Genomic DNA, 16,775 nt, shown 5'->3' with positions numbered 1-16,775 from the left:
CAACTATGCATAGATGAGTGGTTCCCATTTTCCCAAAATGTTTTAGCTCAAGACCCGAAAGAGAAATGTGATGTCTCCCCACAAACAAGTGAAAATAGCTAATCTCAAAACAACAGATACAAGCTCTTGGGCCTTTCTCAGCCCCACCTCTCTCCCTGTGTTTTAGGATCCAAGATGGCCGCAGCACCAGGAGGGGGTGGCCTTACTGGGCTGCGTTCACAAATTCAAGACACCTGTCTTGCGTTTGTCTTGTGTCTGTGTTTAATGGCCACTCCAATGCATTTCCAATGGAATCCCATATGGTTTGACCAAACATTTTGTTTGATGGGGTGGGGGGGGGGGGGCAGAACACATCCATTAAAGCTGTGTTCAGACACAAGTCAGGTCTATTCTATTCTATTCTATTCTCTGTCGACCCCGCCCGCTCACTTCTGCCCCACCCCCTCCTGGTGCTGCGGCCATCTTGGATCCTAAAACACAATGGGAGAGAGGTGGGGCCGAGTAAGGCCCTTTCATTCCCACACGTAGATTGCACAGGTGAAAGCACTTCGAAGTTCGGGGAAGGTCTTCTTACTCGTATGCAGTTGACATCGTTTTATCAATTTCTTTGACATCACTCTCATAATATTCATCTTAGGTTTGTAGAGCGGTTTTTCTCACCTAGGAAATACAGTGCTTAATCGTGTTTTTGTATACATTATAAACTGATTTAATTTACGTTTTCCAACAACCAAGCATTAAAATTAAACACGTACATTTTTACTGTACACTCATGGTTAAATGAACACTGTATGTACCCTTATGGGTTCATTTGTAGGCTCTCAGAGTTATGGGGGTCTTTGAATGAATGCACACAAAGTGAGAAACCATTTAGAAAACTTTTCTAAATAAAGTTTTTAGCACTCACTAGACAGTGTGCGGGACAGCGCTCTGTGTGCCTTTGGACCAGCCTTTTGGGCTGCGCACCTGTAATCAACCTTTGAGGTTAACGACAGGCCTTTTTTCCTCCCCCAAGTTCGGTCTTTGAATTAAAAAAATTCAATGTACAAATGTAATGTCAGTGCTATGACTTGGGTCCTCCACCACCACCACCACCACCTCCTGTGACCTGGACGACAGTCTTGCCTCTGGCGTGACCCTGCTGCACCTTCTCCATGGCCTGGGGAACCTGAGAGAACAAGAACTGTTCCTCCAACACCGCCCGGATCTGGGGGAGCACAGACACAAAGGTTCATTTTTCAAGGGACGCTACTCAAAGATCGGTTTCCAAATACTGAGCTTCATGTTAAAAAACTTGAATATTGATTTAGTAAAGATATTACATTAAAGCTGATCCATTAGTGCTCTTCACAAATTAAACATGTGCAACGTAACTATAATAATTTAACTAAGGATGGATACGAAGCATTACTAGTAAATACTAGGGCATTCACTTCTAGTCATTTTTACTAGTTGACTAGTTGCCTAGTTTACTAGTCGACTAGTCGACTAGTTGTTAAACCACCTTTTATGTTTGGGGGGGGGAAAAAACGTTCTTTTTTTTTTTTTTTTTTTAATAAATATTTGTACATTTAAAAACTGTGTACATTGGTGACTATAACTATAATCTACCTGATATTGAGGCCTACAAAATCGGGGAAAAAAAGAAAAAAGAAAATGAACTTTTTTTTTTCTTTTTTTTCTTATCAACTAGTCGACTAGTACCAGCAAGGTCGACTAGTGGACTAGTAAACTAGTCGACTAGTTGCTTAATGCCCTAGTAAATACATACCTAAACTCATGTTAAAATGCATGATTATGCACTAACAATCATCGTGAACTACTGAAGGACCTTCCCCCCAGAGAAATACAGGGTTTTTTGTGTCTTATTTTATATTTTTAATAGGAGGGACAGACAGTAGGCTGACAGGAAATGGGGAGAGAGATGGTGGGGTGACATGCAGTAAAGGCCGTCGGGATCGGGAGTCGAAGCCGCGGCACACTGCCAGACTTGAGCTACCGGCCAAGGTGCCTTGACCGCTGGGCCAAGGTGCCTTGACCGCTGAGCCACGGCCCAGGCCCCTATGTGCATCTTAGAGTAATTCAAGAGGAAATAGATTTGAAAGGAAGGGAAAGAATTGCTCACTGTGGAATATGGAAAGGCATAATAGAATAGAAGTGCTTGCTTGGTACCTGTCCTGCATCCACCATTTCAGAGATGTCATCCAGGGCAGGACCACTCGGTGCAAAGAACCCCCAGCGGTAGTGGACGCCTTTATACAGATGCTGAGAACAAGAAGACAGTTTATTATTGCAGTATTCCACGTTCCACTTTCGCTTAACAAAAACAAAACCTGTAGTACCTCTGCATACCCCTAGGGGTACACATAGCCCCATCTAGAAACACCCTAAGTATTACATTGTGCTGTGGGTTACACTCAACACACTCCACGCCTTGAAGGAAAGCAAAAATAATTGTTCATACATCAATTTCTGTCTCAGGAGACTAAGAACTTTCCCCAATCGTTAACTCAGGTTGAGTCATCTCCCAGTGTTAGATGAGAACAAGAAGACAGTTTATTATTGCAGTGGCTCCCAAACAGTTAGGCCCATTTATTGTCATAGTTAGTCACAACTATCTATTTTTTTGTTGCCTACATAGTTTTTTTCCCCCAACAAATTCCCAATTTTACATGAATAAAAAACACATTCAAAGATTTTTCAAAATAATTTCTTAAATAAAAACAAGCTAAAATAATCCATGAATTAGAGAGATGGAAAAAAAGTATTGTTCCACTTTTTGCTTTGGCAATGTAAACGTGTGTTTTCTGATGCCAATGAAGCCCTTTGAATTTAATTGAAAATCTTAATTGAAAAAAAGCAGCTGTGAGCATGTACGTAGATAGGCTATTTTGGCTAGTTAAAAGGAATACAGGTAATTTCTTTCTTTTCATTTTTAAATTCTACTTTCTTGTATCCTTTGAGTGAAAAAGTGATGGGAGTTTGGCCATGTGATTATTGCTGCGGCGGCAGACAAAAATACAATATGGAGGTAAGAGGTTTCTTGCCTGACAACGAAATGACAGCCACATTGCATCCCAGGGGTTGCCATTTCCTGAAAAGTAACAGTTTTGGACATACAAGGCTTCCGCCCGGCCCCCGACCGAGACGATTTACGACCCCATAACTGGCTCTGCAGGTGAGAATCCCTGGCGTCCCGAGAGCCCTATTGTGGTTTGTTCACTTTGTTTATATTTTCTCAATCAGACGACACGTTCCAAAGAGGCTACGGGAGGCAGGCCAACATCTGAAGAAAAGAGCCTCACAGGTGTCAGGTGACTGGGTGGGGACACAGTCCACTTTTCACACACATAATCCCTATTCAGACTTTAGCGATGCAAAAGGACAAATGATTTGTCTCAGTCTTTTGTGCTGTGTGTGTGTGTGTGTCAATATACTTGTGAGGACCATTATGTCCCCACAAGTATAGTAGAATTTTGAGAAATAGACACATCTTTCTAGTTAGGATTAGATATTTAAACGTTAGATTTAGTAATTATGCCAGATTTATACTCAGTTTTGTAAGTGCCGTGTACTGAAAATAGGCAAACATGTAGCACAGTGACACGTTGTGAGCTTGTAGATCAGCAGAATTACGTGACGTGGATTCCCAAGCCCTATTTGGAAACGAGGACACCTTATCTGCTGGGCCAGTTGTGGGCGTTCTAGTTCTCATTTCAGTGCATGTGTATTATATGAGTGTGGATAAATGTTAGGCTGTGAAACAGAGTGGTATGAGAAATGCTCAGATTTCTTTACTTAAAGGGGAAAACCACCCATTTTCAACATTTTACTCATTAATATACCTTAGAGCTGTGGAAATAATAAAATAAAGTCCCCCGCATTCTGTGTTTCCCAGAACTGTAATTATGAAAAAACCTTTTTTAGACCTCTAGTTAGTAAGGTATATTAATTACATAGTAAAATGTTGAAAATTAGTGGAATGCCCCTTTAAGTAAAAGTGACAAAACCACAATGTAGAAATACAATAATAAAAGTGTTGGCAATTTGAAAGTACCAAAATTAAAAGTGATCCTTATGCAGAAATGTCAGAATTAGCTGTTTTCCGAATTTGTCCAAATCCTTCCGAAATAGCCGATCTACAAGCTGTGTAGTGGAGGAGCTGCTGGTGGAAATGCTTCTGCTCCTGCTCTCCACTGTACTCGAGTTTAAAAAGTACAGTGCAATTACCCCAAAATTGTAGTAAATGTACTTAGTTACTTTCCAACCCTGCCCTGAAGACATACAGTACTATACTGCTGCTTCCTTCCTAAAAACCCACAAGGTATCATCCTCTCTCACCACATGCCCTCCCATCCTCTTCCGTTCTGCAGCTGTCAAATGCATACTGTAAATGTGTCTTTTGACACATTTATGTGTCTTTTCTCAATCTTTATTTGTTCGCTCCAGTACGCCCTTAAATCCATGTACAGCAGACATATTTAAACTGTGTCCATAACATTTCAGTTTTGATGTCTGCATGTTTCTAAATATGCAAAACAACCGCATAATGGCAAATAAGTATTGCTTTCCATTTAAACATAAGACTAAAATGCATTTTTCCATGTTCCTGTAGTACCTCTGCATACCCCTAGGGGTACACATAGCCCCATCTAGAAACACCCTAAGTATTACATTGTGCTGCGGGTTACACTCAACACACTCCACGCCTTGAAGGCAAAAATAAAAGCAAAAAATAAAAGCAAAAATAATTGTTCATACATCAATTTCTGTCTCAGGAGACTAAGAACTTTCCCCAATCGTTAACTCAGGTTGAGTCATCTCAGTGGGGGAATCCTTTGTCCTTTATTTTTTTGGGAGACAAGGCATTGAAATCCAGTGAAGGACAATTGTACTTGTACACAGCAACGCCCCTGTGGGACACCCTCTCTTTGTTCCCTATCAAAGCTACTGTACTCAGGTCATGGATAAAAGCACTGTCCTTATCATCTACAACTTATTTTAGGGCGTATTGATGTCTGCACCAGCTACTTACACTGTAAACAAGTGTAATGCTTAATTGGGTCGTCCACTCACAGTTAACAGTTATCTTTGTATTGAGTTTGTGCTTGAAATGTACTGTAATTCTGCAAACTGTTAATAAATATTTCAATCAATCAATCAATCAAACTTAACCAAATGCATACCAGTTTGGGGGTCCTTGACATGAAAATAGTATAAAAAGTATAAACAACAAATAACAATGTCATTCATTCTTGCAATAAAATAACTGCATCTACTCCCATGAATTCAGTTCAGTTGATTATGTTTAACCCACTACATACAGGAAAATAACCAAACTAAAAAAGGATGACATGATAAGTACAATTAAACTGAATTCAATTGATCTCTCTGTGTTCTTACTCCTTATCATGGAATAGACTTAATTTCCTTATCAGACCCACTTTCTCCTTGCAACCACACTAACATCCGTTGAAGGGAGTGTACACACACACACACACACACACACACACACACACACACACACACACACACACACACACACACACACACACACACACACACACACACACACACACACACACACACACACACACACACACACACACACACACACACACACACACACACACACACACACACACACACACACACACACACACACACACACACCCCCACACACACACACACACCCCCACACACACACACACACACACACACACACACACACACACACACACACACACACACACACACACACACACACACACACACACACACACACACACACACACACACACCCCCACCCCCCTCTCTATTTTCCATACTTATGCAGACCTGTGAAATTACTCAAATTAAATTCCATACTTTCCATACTTGCGTAGGAACAACCCTGCAGATAATATTTAAAATAATCTATTCAATGTTTCTGTGTTGATTCAGTGATAAGATATAGTAGGTGCTTCAATTAATAAAATCACACTTGTGTGAAGTGAGGGACGCAGGGGGGGGCAGTATTTACATCAGCCAGATGACATCTTACATTGTCATTGACTGGGCAGTAACTGACAACGTAAAACAACGCAAACAAACATTAAAGTCCATAGATTTGGCTGGCACATGACGTAATTTCGGGAAGGACATGCATTTTTGAGGGCTCAAAAAAGTAATCAATATACCAGTACTTACTCCCTAAGTAAATAATCAATAATTCCCTAGGCTAGTGGACAGTATAGTCTGAACGAGTAGTGTTCGCACTATACCTGAGGGAGAAATAACTTCTACCATCCAACTATACACTATACCTGAGGGAGAAATAACTTCTACCATCCAACTATACACTATACCTGAGGGAGAAATTACTTCTACCATCCAACTATACACTATACCTGAGGGAGAAATAACTTCTACCATCCAACTATACACTATACCTGAGGGAGAAATAACTTCTACCATCCAACTATACACTATACCTGAGGGAGAAATAACTTCTACCATCCAACATTGAAAAGTGTTACTTGCGCTGTTCATTCCAGAAGACATCAGTTATCCATTGATCAAACACATGGACTCTGTAATCCATGAGTAGTGGATTCATATCCCTTACAGAGAGACACAATGTTAGTTAGTGGTGTCATCTGTGAGGGCAATGATTGATTGATTGATGAATTTATTAACAGATTGGAGAATTACAGTACATTTCAAGCACAACTCAAAACAAAACTGTTTACTGTGGACGACACTAGCCCAAGATTTAGACTCTCGTAGAGTTTTCGATTTTGACGATATCGCTCTCTACGAGACTCTAAGGCTTAGACTCTCGTAGAGAGCGATTTGATTGATTGATTGAAGAATTTATTAACAGTTTGCAGAATTACAGTACATTTCAAGCACAAACTCAATACAAAGGCTGTTAACTGTGAGTGGACGACCCAATTAAGCATTACACTTGTTTCCAATAGGGTCCACCATGTTCAAATCATCAAAACATTTAGAGACGTACAAATAGACACTTCTATAGACAGAACAGGAATTCATCATAAAGGTGGTAAAAAGGGAAAAGAAATATATACAGTGAGGGGAAAAAAGGGGGGGGCGGGGGGGGGGGGGGGATTTAGATTTTACGGGGGCCAGTTTCGAATTGCAGCCATCCGTAGGTGCCCTTTGAGAGCGGTTTTGAAGGAGTCAAGGGATTCGCATGTCTTAATGACAGTTGGTAGGGCGTTCCACATTTTGGTGGCATAGGAGCGAAAAGAATTTAGTCCCTTGTTTGTGCCGAATCTGGGTTGTACATGGTTCGTTGCACTCCCTCTGGTGTTGTGGGTGTGGACTTCGTTAACATTAAGGAAGTATCTAGACAGGTACATGGGTATCTTGGTGGTGTATCGAATCTTGTGGACCAGACCCATTGCAAGATGCTGTACTCTGTCGTCGACCCTAAGCCATTCCAGCCTGTCGAAGTGGGCAGGGGTGAGGTGGGTTCGGGGGGCTAGATCAAGTAGGAGCCTGACCAGTTTGTTTTGGGAAGTCTGGAGCCTGGTTTTAAGGGCCTTTGAGGTGCTGTGGTACCAGGAGGTGCATGCATAGTCAAAAAAACCCTGTACAAGGGCTCCTGTTAAGGTCTTCAAGGTGTTTTTGTTGACCAGTGAGGAGATCCTGTAGAGGAATCTTGTTCTGTGGTTGACTTTTTTGATTACGTTGGTGGCCATTTTATCACCGGAAAGATTAGCCTCCAGGATGGAACCTAGGTAGGTAATTTCATCTTTACGTGTGATAACATTGTCACCCACTCTAACCAAGAAGCCATTTGCCTTGCTGAGATTACTAATAGAGCCAAAGAGAATGGATTCAGTTTTTCCCGATATCTATCTATCTAAGTGCACTACTGCTCAATTTTTGGAGCGGGCGAACAATTTTGCCTCAAAATCACTCTTACCTTGTACAAATGCAAAATCTGAGCTGCTTTCTTGTTTGCCCCACTTGTCCGGTTAGTGTGCGGGAAACAATTACACGCCGCACAGCCGTAGTTTTCAATAAAAAGGGTATTTTGATCCACTATGTCCATACTCTGTCTCGGAATCTGGCGTCCAACTTGGATTTCTCTCCATTGTAAATGCGCTACATTTACAATGGAGAGAAATCCAAGATGCCCACCATGTTCAATTCAGCAAAATGCATCATCATGCTGCAGACAAGTGGTGTTTTTCTTTGTGTGAGGCTTTCATGCGAGTCAGATTCAGTGACTAACAACGTGGCACAGAGGTAGTTGTTACTGGAAGGACAAGGTGAAATCCAAAGGGACTGTCTGGCTGCCTTGGCTTAAAGCTACCATATGTGACTTATTTTAATGAATAAAACATCATTTTAACTAATTGTTATCTAATGTTAATACAACTACAGTACACATCTGCAGTAGCTGGTCTATGCAGCACTATGCACAGCTCTGTGCGTCTGTCCGTATGAGCACGGAATGTGCTCAGCTGATTGGCTGAGCACCGAATGTGATGTATGATGCTAAGAGCGCCCCTCACTTCACACAAGTGTGATTTTTTTTATGAATAAAATGTAATTGTGTCCAATCTGTATGGTAGAGTATGTTAACACAACATACGTTGTACAATTTGAGTGGAACTATAGGATACCAGGTAAACATTGAATGAACCTACCATCTGTTTAATTATCATGCTATCTACATTACATTTTGAACATTGCGGTCCAGAAGACAAGCCTAAGTGACAAAAACATGAGAACAAATGACCAAGGCATGTCTACAAGGTTGTCATAACTAGGTCAGTCGCTAGCCTCAATCAAGCAGAAGACAGCATACCGACTACTTCACTGGTTCTCAAACATTTTCATGACAAATTGATTGTATTTGAATGTCTTTAAATGTTCTGATTAATTGAAAATGTAAACCCTTATGTAAACAAGTCTTAGTGCATTTTCTGGTTTTATCCTCTTAGCAGATGTTGTATTGACCTTTACTTTACTTGAACTGTACTCATTCTCATTCTGCAAACTGTTAACACCCTTATCACCCTGGACGGAGGCTTCCGTCCTATTAAATCATTACGCTCACCGCCCAGGACGGAGATTAATCAAAAGTTTGTTTGGACATCTCTCTCTCTCTCTGTCAGGAGAAGTGGTTCTCAAACTGTGGGTCCCACAGGTTGGGAATCGCTGAGTCGGTGGTGACACAATTAACCTTGAGGGCCATAATGGCCACGGTGGCCCCTGTACTAACCTTGAGGGCCTTCTTGGCCACGGTGGCCGTCGTCTGCAGCATGCCGTCACAGATGCCCAGCGTGTCGGTGTTCTGGAGGAAGGGCGTGACCAGGGTGATGTACTTGGAGCCGCTCCAGGGCTTCAGCAGGCCCAGCGCCCAGCGCTCCGTGTCGCCGCCCACGTTGTCCAGGATCAGGTCAAATCTGGGAGGGAGGGGAGATGAGGGAAGGGAAGGGTCAACTAGTGATGGGGGATTTTTTTTATTGTTTAATCGAAAAAGTAATCGACAGTTTTAATGGATTAATGGAAGGTCGGGCATGGCTGACGGAAGTAAAGGAGGTGTGGGCTACTAGAGTCAAACAAGTCGACAGGGGAGTTCATTTACCGTTTATAATAACCTAGTATTTTCCCTTGTACGGAGCCCCTGAATGGCCATGCATTCAAAATATATTTTATCTTGTCCGTACAAGATATTATCTCGTCCGTACAAGATAATTATTATCATGTCCGGACGAGATAATTATCTTGTTTAAACGAGATAATATCTTGTCCGGACGAGATAATATCTTGTCCGGACGAGATAATATCTTGTACGGACAAGATAAAATATATTTTGAATGCATGGCCATTCAGGGGCTCCGTACCCTTGACATGTTTCTGTTTTAGCTTGTATTTTCTACGAAAAGCACCTTGTGCGTTTATTTTGACAGTGCTACAGTACACAAAGATTATCATTATCAAGTCAGCTTGTGGGGCTCTTTGCATATTATAGCTAAAGAATGAGAAATTTGATTGCCCAGGTTGACAAATGGACAAGCAACCCTAATGTGCGTGCGTCCGTGTTCCACTCACTTCTCCAGTGTACCTAGAGGTACCTCAACCTCCTCAGCAGTGTAGTCCACCACATGGTCTGCTCCCAGTCCTCTTACCAAACGCTCTGCATTCTGGGAGCATGTCACTGTCACGTGGGCTCCCCATGCCTTCGTCATCTGACCACAACACAATTATATAATGTGATTAGAATAATACGGTAACATTTATTGTTCAGTTAATGATTAAAGACATTTAATAGTTATATCGTCTATGCTTTTCCTATCCATCTGAATAGATTTTTCAATCAGGTGTAATAATAAAATACTGCCACTAACTACAACAAAGAACGTTATTTGTTTTGGTATTTTGCCAGCTGCGGGAACCAGTCCTGTGTACAGCATATGGAGCCACTACTATCATTTAACATTGAGAGCATACAGTACTACACTTGCTACAGTAACATGAGCTATTTGGACCACCATTTAAACCAAATTGCTAGCAATACAATCTGTATTGTATTGTGTTTTTGTAGGGACATAGTGTTGGGTGCTGGCACATATGCACACATGGCATAAACACATGGTGTTGTGTGCTGGCACACTACACACTCTGTCTTTCTTTTATCTGTATTGTATTGCATTGTATTGTACTGTATGTTTAGTTTTACTACCATTTTAAGAGCCTGCTCAGCTACTACAGATGTAAATTAGCTTATGGCTAACATTTACATGGAAGTGAAAACTGAAATGTTGATTAAAGAGCATTGTCCCTGTCAAATAAATAAATGTAACACATTTTGTAAACCCCTAAAGCAGTGTGTATCACCTATCACTTTTATGGAGCATAATTTATATAACACATTTGTTTATATTTGGTTGGACTCATTGCTGCCGTTTCTTCTATGACCACTGTTTGTGGTGGTGTTATGTACGACAATTTATATAATTGTGTTTAAGAAGAGAATTGTCTTGCTGAGGAGTGAGGAGTGACTAATAATTTAACTCAGGGGTGACAAACTGGCGTCCCATGGGACAAATGCATCCACGAAAGACACTGGGACAAATGTGTGGACAAAATGTGTCTGCGAAAGACAAATGCGTGAATATGGTCATCATGAATTTAGCCTGTCTGTGCGAGAGCTGAGCTCGGGCTACTCACTTGCTACTGTCTCTCAATACGGCTGCAGTCTAGCCTGCAGTTTTGTTGTGGCTAGGCTACTTAGGAGAACAATAGACACTAACACTATGGTCCCGTCCCCCCCACGCACACACGCAACTGTCCCAGCAAGAATGTGTTGGTCCCGAAGTCACAGATAATTTCTCCTTTTGCAGTCAGTGCGTGTCTTAACTCTCATCATCATAATCCGATTTTAAAAACATTTGAACCCCAGTATGCATATTCTGTGGGTAACATGGTGTGGGCTTGTAGATCGGCTATTTTTGGCAAATTCAGGTCCAGTTTACTACGTTTGGAGGGTTCACGAGTGGTTAAAGTACCTGTATAGCAAACGTTCCGACTCCACCTGAGCCTCCCAGAATCAGGATCCTATGAGGAAAGGAAAAGATGTGTAAAAAGGTGCCAACTAAAGACTTGATTCCACAAATAAATTAAAACACGTTCTCTTCTTATTGTAAGAATCTCAACTGCAGTAGAGGTCTGAACCTTCCTGACAAATAGACCAAGGCTTTCTGTGTGTTCAGGGGGGTTCATTGCCATAATGGTGAGACAGCGTCTCAGACTATAAAAATATTATTATTCTGCACTTTACTCCGTTAAAAGATTTATCTTCACCTTTTTTATCTTTTCACTGAATGTGCTTTTATAATGCACTTCCTTTGCTCAATGTTTCGTGTAAAGCACATTGAATTGCATTGTTGTTGAAATGTGCTATACAGATAAACTTGCCTTGCCTCCAAGGTTTATGACCACCTCCAAGGTCCAAAATACCGCTAAACTAGCACCCACTGGAATAATGAAAAGGCACAAACAATGCAATCTCTAAATGTGTGTGTGTGTGTGTGTGTGTGTGTGTGTGTGTGTGTGTGTGTGTGTGTGTGTGTGTGTGTGTGTGTGTGTGTGTGTGTGTGTGTGTGTGTGTGTGTGTGTGTGTGTGTGTGCGTGCGTGCGTGCGTGCGTGCGTGCGTGCGTGCGTGCGTGCGTGCGTGCGTGCGTGCGTGCGTGCGTGCGTGCGTGCGTGCGTGCGTGCGTGCGTGCGTGCGTGCGTGCGTGCGTGCGTGCGTGCGTGCGTGCGTGCGTGCGTGCGTACCTCTTCTTGGCACAGTTCTCCTTGGTAAGCCCACCTGTGTTGACCAGGCATGACCAGGCCGTAGCAGCCACGTATGGCATAGTTGCCGCCTCTATGTGACTCAGTGACTTTGGCTTATGGGACACCTGAACACAACAACAAATGAAGGAAGGCGATGATGACGGCAGGCCCTCCACTTCCTCCACCCCACCCACAGTTACAGTTTCCAACACAGCTATGCATGCACCACATTGTCTGCCAGGCAATACTAAATAGATATAATGAACTGGGTTAATGAGCACGCTGAAGAAAACATATACAATAATGCAAATAATTAATAATTTGCGTCTTCCTCCATAACAAACTCATAAGATGGTTCCATTTCTGTTTACTCGCTCAGAGGCAGGCTATGGACAGCTAAAATGTGTGTTGAATTGATGTCAATGACATCACTTCAGAGCTACTGATAGCCTTTCTCTTCCTTGGATGTGCTAACCTAGTATACAAGCATAGTATAGTATACAAAATAGAATCGATAGCTAAAACAAACAAATTACATACAGTTTGAAATCCCCACAGATTTATTTTTCTAGGTATCCGCACCCCGCCTTTGACACACACAGTGTGCGGACAGAAATGGTACCATCCTATAGTGAGCATTAGTGGGAAGATAAAGGTTGACAAAAGTTGTAACTTTTGTGTAGCATTGTATTGCATTTTTTTAATAAATTGTGTTCATTGTTATTAACATCAGCCAAATTGTTTACATGAGCCTGGAATGTTTTCCCCCCAGATTGCTAATTTTTTTATATAGTGTTTGTGTTATTTATTTTGCAATAGACATTTAGCAAAATGGCATCCTAACCAGATGCCCGAACCACCTAAGCTGGCTCCTTTCCAGGCGAAGAAGCAGCGACTCTACTCCGAGTCCCTCTTGTGTCGTGTGACTGAACTTCTCACCCTATCTCCAAAGGAGATGCCAGCCACCCGTCGAAGAAAACTCATTTTGGCCGCTTGTATTTGTGACCTTATTCCCACACTTCATGACCATAGGTGAGAGTAGGAACGAAGATTGCTCGGTAGATAGAGAGCTTTGCCTTCTGGCTCAACTCTCTTTTCGTCACAACAGTGCGGTACAGCGACTGCAATACCGCCCCTGCCGCTCCGATTCTCCAACTGATTTTATTTTTATTTTCCAGGCATATTCAAATTTGGCTCAACAGATGTATTAGAGTGTAATACAGTAATTTTAGTTCAAATAAATAGTGCGTGGATATTTTCAAAAGGGTGAATTTAATTACCTTACCTAAGAATTACCAACGTATACAGTACATACCCTCATGTACACAAAACGTGTGTAAAGTCTGCTAATGCCAAGAAGTCAATGAATGGTCACTTGTTTAAACCCCAGTAACAATCAGCGTCCAAGAGCTGAACAATAATATACCTCATTGGCACTCATCACTGCAAACTCTGCCAAGCTCCCCTGCTTCCAGGGTGGTATCGCAGCCCAAACCTGACAGAGACAAACAATACAAAACAACACATATTATTTATTTGCCTCATGACAAGCTAATGAGCTTCTCTCGACAGAAAGTCTACCTTGATGCAGTATGCCCAGGTTGAGTGTCACAGTACAGTAACGTATCTGTCCCTTCGCCCCAAGGCTTATGCAAGACCAAACAATGTGACGCTCCACATTTCAGCGTTGCTTGGATTAGTAAACAAAGGGAAGAGGGAAGTCTTTTCAAAATACAAGCTCAGTGGATGACTTCATGACTCATGAGTGAGCTGAAAATGTTAAAAAATGCTTTAAAATGTTCACAAAATAAAGTTGATTTTGGTTATAATCTTTCACGGGTATATTTTTCACACGTTGCATGATTGTTGTTTTTGACAACTTCTCTAAACTTTTATTCACTCATTCGACACTCGCTGCAAAATGATGTAGGTACCGGCCCGGACATATATTTATGTATTTGATTGGCTGAGCACGGAATGTGTGATATTTCAAGATTATAATTTATAATCTTGAAATATCACACATTCCGTGCTCAGCCAATCAAATAATCACAAATGTCATTCTGGCCAATCACTTTTGGCATCTTCACTTTTATCTTCAATATGTACTTTGTTCAGCCAATCAAATCATCGCCATGGGGTGATCAGCCAATCACAAGCCAATGTTTGTGTAAATTTGTGTTGACATAGACGCATATACCCGGAAAGCTGGGCATAGGCCATAGGGGGTAGCGCCCCTCAATAAATACAGTTTCTGACAACTTGTTGCATTCCAAAATATCCTTGGTCGCTAGGAACGTGCAATATTCCTTTTTGAGTGGTTCTGCCGTAACAAAAGTTGTAGCATAGTGAGAATGTTACATAGTATTAGCCTGGCTAATAAGCCAGACTCAAATCACACTGTCGTGTGGTATTTGAGTCTGGAGATGCTGTGTATGGATCTTGTTTCCCGGGGGGCGGGTTCAAACATTTTCTCTTTGACGCAATTGGTCAGAGCTACTGTCAGTCAAAGGTCTCAAGCATTGAACGTCACTGTACCAAAGCCCGCCCATATTGCATACCGTGTCCCGATTGGCCACACCAGTTCTCTGGTGTAGGAAATGGGCGTACAATTGAGCCTCTCCAGACCGTAATCCGCCGGCAGGCAATTTTCTTTTTGCCAACGGTAGTATTAATTTAAAGACGTTTACGCCGCGGACAAAGCCAACTCTTGTTGTGATAAATCATGACAATAAACACAATGTTTTGGGCCGGTCAAATAATTAGTACGAAGAAAAACAAAACAAAAAGTGTTGTACCCTGACTTTTTTGAAAATGAACAGGGAATTATTTCCTGGGCCCTCGTCGGGGGCGGGACTGTGACGCTCTAGTCTATATCGTTGTTTTTTCCCCGTTTCCTGTTCTCTTACCTCGTCGCCCTCTTTGAAGTACTTAACGTCAAGACCACACTCCATGATGACCCCGGACACATCCCTTCCCAGGATGAGAGGGAACTCACTGCCCGTCTGATTGATGTTCAGAGGGTCTCGCTGCATAGACATGGTGGAAGAACCATAGCCACCTGGATGGACAACAAGCAATGACAAACAAAACCTTCATAAGAAAACCTTCTCGATTCTTGAATCTACATTCAGTTAGTACATGCAGAAACAGTGATTGCATTATGTGAGTTATGTGACTCATATCCTATACACCATAGACTAGTAAATGTATAGTGGCTAATAACAGTAAGACACCTGAGGGCGAGAAGCGACCACGCCCTAAAGGGCAAGATCGCATGCGCCTCGTTGACGGCAGACTGCCTACTTGGAACGATGCAAGTTGGCTTGCCCATATATGGAGTTCTTTGTCAGGCATGCCCAAATGTGGAGTATATGCAGACGTCAGGTCAGAATGATGTCAGAACAGGCCAGCTCCAGATATGGACCCTGGGCAGGGGCCCTGTCCAGAGCCCGGGCAGAGGCCTTTTTGGGGGCGGTTCAGGACAGCCGTTGGTCCGACCGACTCGACACCAGCCACTGCACCCCCTGCGGTGGTGTGTCAAATTCGAAGTCGGTGGGGCGGTTCTCGAGTTACGTGGATTACACACAGACAGACAGACAGACGTCATACGTACAGAGACTTGTAGCCCTGGTCCAATGCTTATAAGGAGAGACTGGCTATAAGCACTGGACCAGGTCTAAGGGGGGGGACACCCCCCACAGGCCATTTTGAAATGAAAAACACTGATGTATTTTAGACTTGAAGCAAAATAAACTTCTGGACAACTATTTGTATGTCACACTGACATACACTTACCTCTCATGCTGACGTCAATAGGGTTGAGTCCTGCCGCGTGCACCTTGACTATGACCTCATTGGGGTAGTGGATGATGGGGATGCTGGCGTTGTTGGTGAACCGCAGGACGTCATTGCCGCCGTACCTATCGATGACCCAGGCAGGCATCACCGTGGGGCGTCTCTGGGAGCTACTGAACAGCCTGCTCCGAGCCATGCCATGGTGTCTGGAGGGCAACGACAGCCACCTACTACACACCACCACCGACTGTCTCAATGCACTCATTTCTCCTCCTCACAAACAAACACACACGTTCAAGTTCAACTTAAACACTGCACTGAATTACTATCCTCCTTAGCATAGTGTGTGCACTGACTCAGTTTAATCAAGGACACCTGTTATGTACAGCCAGCACTGGCAGTGTCGCCGAAATGCATGTGCAATAAGCAGACAATAACTTGTGACCAATGCCGCTCGATAAATATGTTTTTAAAACGCATAAAGGGTTAGAAATGTGAATATCTCTAGTAAAGGACATGTCTCCTTGGTTCAGCTTGCGTTCATGCTGCAGTATGAATGTCTGTGCTGTTTCCTTGCAGACAGCCCCGCCCCCCGGCCCGGCGTGACGTCCCCTGACTGTCCAGCCAATCGGCACGCGCGTAGCTCAGCGGCCGTCCAATCACAGACCGCGAC

At 42.6% G+C, this 16,775-nt stretch overlaps 1 protein-coding gene across 1 annotated transcript; it reads right to left on the bottom strand.

The window, feature by feature from the left end:
- Positions 1–527: 527 nt before the first annotated feature.
- On the bottom strand, positions 528–16,647 carry rtn4ip1 (reticulon 4 interacting protein 1). Its single transcript, XM_079527744.1, has 9 exons — positions 16,103–16,647; positions 15,214–15,365; positions 13,731–13,799; positions 12,305–12,429; positions 11,535–11,583; positions 10,078–10,214; positions 9,245–9,428; positions 2,173–2,265; positions 528–1,207 (listed from the first exon to the last, which is right to left on the bottom strand). The coding sequence occupies exons 1-9, from the start codon at positions 16,365–16,367 to the stop codon at positions 1,064–1,066; spliced, it is 1,218 nt and encodes a 405-aa protein (XP_079383870.1). The 5' UTR covers positions 16,368–16,647; the 3' UTR covers positions 528–1,063.
- Between the last annotated feature and the right edge of the window lie 128 nt (positions 16,648–16,775).

This window comes from Electrona antarctica (genome assembly GCF_951216825.1).
Source record: "Electrona antarctica genome assembly, chromosome: 18".
Lineage (NCBI taxonomy): Eukaryota > Metazoa > Chordata > Actinopteri > Myctophiformes > Myctophidae > Electrona > Electrona antarctica.
This window is presented reverse-complemented; position numbering and strand designations above follow the sequence as displayed.

Bases quoted from the DNA above. Each gene is read 5' to 3' on its own strand.
- rtn4ip1 (XM_079527744.1), bottom strand. From the start codon at position 16,367: ATGAGTGCATTGAGACAGTCGGTGGTGGTGTGTAGTAGGTGGCTGTCG. The intron at 13,800-15,213 runs GTAAGAGAACAG...TGTCTCTGTCAG, and splicing joins ACTTCAAAGAGGGCGACGAG to GTTTGGGCTGCGATACCACC. The intron at 11,584-12,304 runs GTACGCACGCAC...CTTTCCTCATAG, and splicing joins GAGAACTGTGCCAAGAAGAG to GATCCTGATTCTGGGAGGCT.